At 48.1% G+C, this 5,665-nt stretch overlaps 1 protein-coding gene across 1 annotated transcript; it reads left to right on the top strand.

Annotated features, from left to right (window-relative positions):
* Window positions 1-846: 846 nt before the first annotated feature.
* Window positions 847-4,284, top strand: LOC128400880 (zinc finger protein 501-like). Its single transcript, XM_053363552.1, has one exon. It carries the CDS (start codon window positions 901-903, stop codon window positions 2,263-2,265), a length of 1,365 nt encoding a protein of 454 aa, XP_053219527.1. The 5' UTR covers window positions 847-900; the 3' UTR covers window positions 2,266-4,284.
* The last annotated feature ends 1,381 nt before the right edge of the window (window positions 4,285-5,665 follow it).

The raw sequence follows: 5,665 nt of genomic DNA, 5'->3' as shown, positions 1-5,665 counted from the left end.
AACCTAGGCTGGGAAGAGGCACTCTGAGCTAATAACTAAGATTGCTCCACAAGTACCTCTGAACTACAAAACTGGCCCTTGAGGGAGAGTGCAACCTCCTTCAGAACAGGTTGAACACAGAGGAACCACCTATTAACAGTACCAACAACATTTTGTCTGGATTGAGCCTTGTTTATTGGCCTTCATCCAATCCATTTCCACGTCAAGCCACTGATTTAACAACACACCTCACCTGGGTTTTGATGAAAAAGATAAGTAGAACCCAGAGTTACCTGCAAATCCCCCAATGACCTCACACAGTTAAGTAGCATGTTTTGAAGATAAAGAGGAGGGGATAACCCAATTGATGGAGGTTGACCTGACCTTTTAAAGGGGACTGTTTGCTCCTGTAAGATCATTTAGAATTCGATCATCTGAGGAAATTCTATTCATGGTACCACACTACAGAATGTCATAGGGCAGTGACCCCAAACCAGGCATTTTCTATTGTTGCCCCTCTTCTATGGAAGTCCCTTCCCTCTGCCATACATGAAGCAGCAACCATCAGTTGCTTCAAATATCTTCTAAAGATATATATTTTCACCAAGACCTTCCCTGACCAATAAGATTAGGGCCTGTTTTTATCTGTTTGAATTCCTGTTTTCATATGCTTTGATTTGCTTTTACATTCCATTTTGCTGGTTTTATGTTGTATTTTGTTTTAAAGATATTGTTCTGCTGCTTTTAAGTTGTACACTACTTAGAGATTTTCAAAATATTAAGCAGGTTTTCAACATAATGGCAAGGAAATAGAAAAGACTCTTAAATGATTCTTGACAGAGCTTGTGCGATCCATAACCCCATTTCTGTGGTTTTTTTCCAGTCTCCAATCCAGGATCTCATGTCCTCCAGGCTCCTAGAATGGAGCAGGAAGAGGATCTGATTACCCAGAGTTCAAGGGATCTACCTGAGGCTCCTAGAGGACACATAGCAGGCGGTGGGCCTGGGGTGGGGGGACTTGCGGGCGAGCCGGCCCCTTACAAGTGCTCCATTTGCCGAAAGAGGTTCAACAAGACATCCAACCTGGTCCAGCACGAGAAGATCCACACGGGCGAGAAGCCCTACAAATGCTCGCAGTGCGGGAAAAGGTTCACCCGGAGCAACAACCTGGCCGAGCACGAGAGGATCCACACGGGAGAGAAGCCTTTCAAATGTCCTGAGTGCGGGAAGACCTTCAACCGCAGCTCCATTCTGCTCAGGCACCGGAGGATCCATACGGGAGACAAGCCCTACAAGTGCCCCCGGTGCGGGAAGAGTTTCGACGAGAGCGCCCGGCTCCGGGTGCACCAAAGGACTCACCTGACAGAGGTGGCCTACCTCATCGACAGCAACGGGGAGGCCATGGCCATCGACACGAGCGGCGTGGCCCACAGCTGCTCCGACTGCGGCAAGACCTTCAGCCTCTACTCCAACCTGACGAAGCACCAGAGGATTCACACGGGCGAGAAGCCGTACCGCTGCGCCCAGTGCGGGGTCCACTTCAGCGAAGCCTCCAACCTGATCCGCCACCAGAGGTACCACGCACGAGACAAGCCCTTCCAGTGCCCCATGTGCCAGAAGAGCTTCGGCCAGAGCTCGCACCTCATCCAGCACCAGCGCATCCACACGGGCGAGCGGCCCCACAAGTGCCCCGACTGTGGGAAGAGCTTCATCGAGAACTCAACGCTGAGGAAACACCAGCGGATCCACACCGGGGAGAGGCCCCACCGGTGCGTGGAGTGCGGCAAGAGCTTCAGCCTCAGCTCCCACCTGGTGACGCACCAGAGAAGCCACACCGGGGAGCGGCCTTACAAATGTGAGGAGTGCGGGAAGGGCTTTGCCGACACGTCCTCCCTCATCATCCACCGGCGGAGCCACACCGGGGAGAAGCCCTACAAGTGCGACGTGTGCGGCAAGGCCTTTGTGCTGAGCTCCGTCTACCTGAACCACCGCCGGACTCACACCGGGGAGAAGCCTTTTGGCTGCCCCGACTGCGGCCGCGCCTTCCGCCAGTGGTCGCAGCTGGTCATTCACCGGAGACTCCACACGGGCGAGCGGCCCTACAAATGCCCCTATTGCAACAAGGGGTTCTGCGACAGCTCCACCCTGACGAAGCACAAAAGGACCCACACGGGAGAGAAGCCAAACACGTGCGCCAAGTGCGGGGTGAGCTTCGGCTCGAAGGCCCAGCTGGTGGAGCATCAGACGCTGCACGGGGGAGAGGCGTCCGCTCTGGCTATCCTGTAGCCCACAGCTGGCCATTGAGAAGCTTGCCTTTTATGTTGGAGGTCCAGATGCCGTTGGACTCTTCTTCCCATCATCCCCGGTTGCTGTGGCCAGTGGTGAGGGATGATGGGAGTTGTAGTCCATCAACATCTGGAGGGGCCATTCTTGCCTTTATTTTTGAGATGTGTATGGGATAGCTCTGCTGGCTGTTTGATCACCTCTGTATTAATTCTTGACCCTTTGCCTTCCAGTGCCAGTGAGCACGGCAACCTTCGCCCCATCACTTAGTGTGAGGTGCGTTGGTTGCTGGGCATGCAAATAGGTATGAGATGAAGGTGGACATCGGAGTGGTGACTGGTAATGCCTGCCAGAAGCAGGGGAAAGCAGAGGTGTTCCCCTCATTGGGCACAGATGGGCACATAGGTGGGGGCTACTTTAACAAACAGGCTATTATCCTCCCCTCACTCTTTACTTTCAGATGATGCTCCTATGTGCACCAGCAAAACAGTGGACAGACTCACAAAGTATGGAACATTGAGAGATGCACACTTTAGATTTTTTTTTTAAAGGAGTAGAAAACCTGCCCTCTATTTTTTCTCTGTGTAGAATTTTGAGAGTATAAGAACAGAAATTTCTCCAGCATAGCACTGTTATTAAGGGTTAACAATTACCACAGTTGCTATTTTTTCCTGCATTCCACTTGGTGCTACAAAATATTTTTTTCTCCTTGTGAAAGGAATATCCCACCATCCATGGATTTCACGGAAGAGACCCAATGTGCTGCCTCCAACCTGCCAATTCAGTGTGTGTCCATAAAACTTTTTTTTAATTGTCTTTTTACATTTTTTAAAAAAAATGTCTTTGAAAGGACCCCAAAGCCAATAGCACTGCTTCCTCAGGTATAAGGAGCAGCGTGGGAACTTTTGGCCCTGTTTAAATCACCCAAAGCTTGCTGTGTTGTCACACAAAATATAGTTAAGATTAACTAGAGCTTGTTGAAAGAAGCCGACTTCAAACCACAAGGAGCTGGCCTATTTTCAACAAGTGGGGCTGTCTCTGTGGCTCTCAGAGGGTTGGCCCAGCCTTAATCCAGCCCTCAGGCTAAAAGGGACCATTGCCCTGCACTAAACCATGGTTTAGCTTTTGTGTGAAATGCACATGTGCAAAAGTAATCCAAACATTTTCCAAAACACTATATTTTTGTGTTTGCCCTTGCATTTGTCAATTCTGTTTTGGTCTATTCAATCTTCAAATGTTTGTTTCCTCCAAGTGATGAAATTTGAAGTTAAGCAAGAGCTGAATGCTTGATTTAATGGAAGCTCCTTCCAGGAGCTGCTCTAACGTTCAAGAAAATCCACAATGCTACGTCTTGCAGGGATATTTGGTTTTCTCTTTGGGAGACTAATATTTTGAAAGAGTGGTGGGCCAAAGGGGCCAAAGACAGACTGGACATTATTCCAGAATGTTCTGTCAGCCCTGAAAAGAAAGATGGCCAATGATGGTCTTCTCTTATGGCCTTAAAATCCTTCCAACAAAGATTGCAATATTTAGTCAATTATTTGATTAAAAGCATTGATAAAGGAGATGCCCCCACAATTAATTGGAAAGATCAAGATGCATTTAATTGACTCAAATGCCTGATTTCTAACACCAGTATCTGGGTATTAGAAGTGGGGATAATGAAACTAATGGGGCACTGAATAACTTTCCCTAAGTTTTGTTGTATAGCACACTAGGGCCTAGAGGGGATCAGCAACCAGAGCCCCCTGGGCCTAATCAGGTTTCCCAGAGGATGCTCTCTTTCCCCCAATATAGAAGGCAAAGAGATGTAGTAATATTGCCATCTGTGGGCTCCTCCTCATGCTGATGGAGGGGAGGAGCTTGAGGGAGTACCTCGATTTGCCCGTCAAGAAAACGTTTTATTTTTGTATATGAGACCATTTAGTGAAGGGCAGGCTTTGGACAGTGGCTTAAGGTCCAGACCAAGATCATCACACTTCATTCCTATTGAAATCAGTGGGAGCAAAGTAATTGTGACTTTGTTGTTTAGTCGTTTAGTCGTGTCTGACTCTTCGTGACCCCATGGACCAGAGCACCCCAGGCACTCCTGTCTTCCACTGCCTCCCGCAAGTTTGGTCAAACTCATGCTGGTAGCTTCGAGAACACTGTCCAACCATCTTGTCCTCTGCCGTCCCCTTCTCCTTGTGCCCTCCATCTTTCCCAGCATCAGGGTCTTTTCCAGGGAGTCTTCTCTTCTCATGAGGTGGCCAAAGTATTGGAGGCTCAGCTTCAGGATCTGTCCTTCCAGTGAGCACTCAGGGCTGATTTCCTTAAGAATGGAGAGGTGATTTCAGTAAAAGATAAGTGCAACTAGCTTGGATTCAGCTCATTTGAATTATGGGCGAGGCATGTGGGTGATGATGAGTTATATGAAACTTTGGAAGGAGAAGTGATGGGGACAAAAACTTCCATCAGGACTGATTTTGCGCCTTGGCGTCAAACCACAAAGAGAGGAAGCTATGCTCTTTCTGTGAGAAGAGGACCAACCAGCGTAGAAGCTCTGAAGATCTTCCCTCCAAAATAAGGTGCCCTTCAGGTCTTCGCCCTGTTGCTCTTTTTGTGGTAAAGGCAGTTAGGAATCCCTTGAAAAGTGCATAGAGCTAAAGGAGGAAGTTGAAAGAATGCCACTCTCTGCCTACTTCCTCTGTCAGCACTGTGCTTCTCAAGGCTCAGGTTAGTTCTCCTGGATTCAGCCGTTACCCAGTTCCCTCAGAAAAGCAAAATGTGTGTTGTCAGGGGTGGGGATAGAGAAGTGGCCAGAGGGGATGATGCCCAAGGACCTAAACGGACTGATAATCCCTCTCCTAAAGAAAAGCATCCTGATAATATTTCCATGCTATTGGGGAGAAGGACAAGAGTTTATTCTGGAGTGCAAAGTTTTCCAATATCTACCACACTTCCTTGTAAGTCCACTTTTTAGCTGAACCACCACACATGACAACTGTCTGGGTTCTTTTTTTAATATACGTGAATTTTATTATATAATATACAGCAGTGTGAGGGTAAAAAGTTGGCGGCAGAAGGAAAACCACATGCTCCTTGGACTCCCGACCCAAGTTCTATCATAATAAAAGCCTCAATTTGGGTTTACACCGTAAGATTTTTTTTTTTTAATGACCCTGATAAAGTAAAACTGCAAGCTCAGGCACATTCCCCCACCCACCCATTCCCTTCCTCCTTGATGCTTTAAAACCCACACCAAAAGTGTTTTAATTATTTGCAATCCAGGGCTTTTTTAAAACTGCAACATGCAAAGGGAGGTGGGGTGGTATGCCACTTCCTTTCCTCAACACCAGCCGGTCATCTACCCAAAGTTGCTACATTAGGGAGGCTTCACTCTTGCCACACCACTAACCTCCTT

The sequence above is a fragment of the Podarcis raffonei genome, chromosome 13 (genome assembly GCF_027172205.1).
Source record: "Podarcis raffonei isolate rPodRaf1 chromosome 13, rPodRaf1.pri, whole genome shotgun sequence".
Classification (NCBI taxonomy): domain Eukaryota; kingdom Metazoa; phylum Chordata; class Lepidosauria; order Squamata; family Lacertidae; genus Podarcis; species Podarcis raffonei.
Note: the sequence above shows the minus strand (reverse complement) of the source record. Positions and strands in the feature narration are given on the sequence as shown.

Coding starts and splice junctions, on each gene's coding strand:
- LOC128400880 (XM_053363552.1), top strand. CDS start 901: ATGGAGCAGGAAGAGGATCTGATTACCCAGAGTTCAAGGGATCTACCT.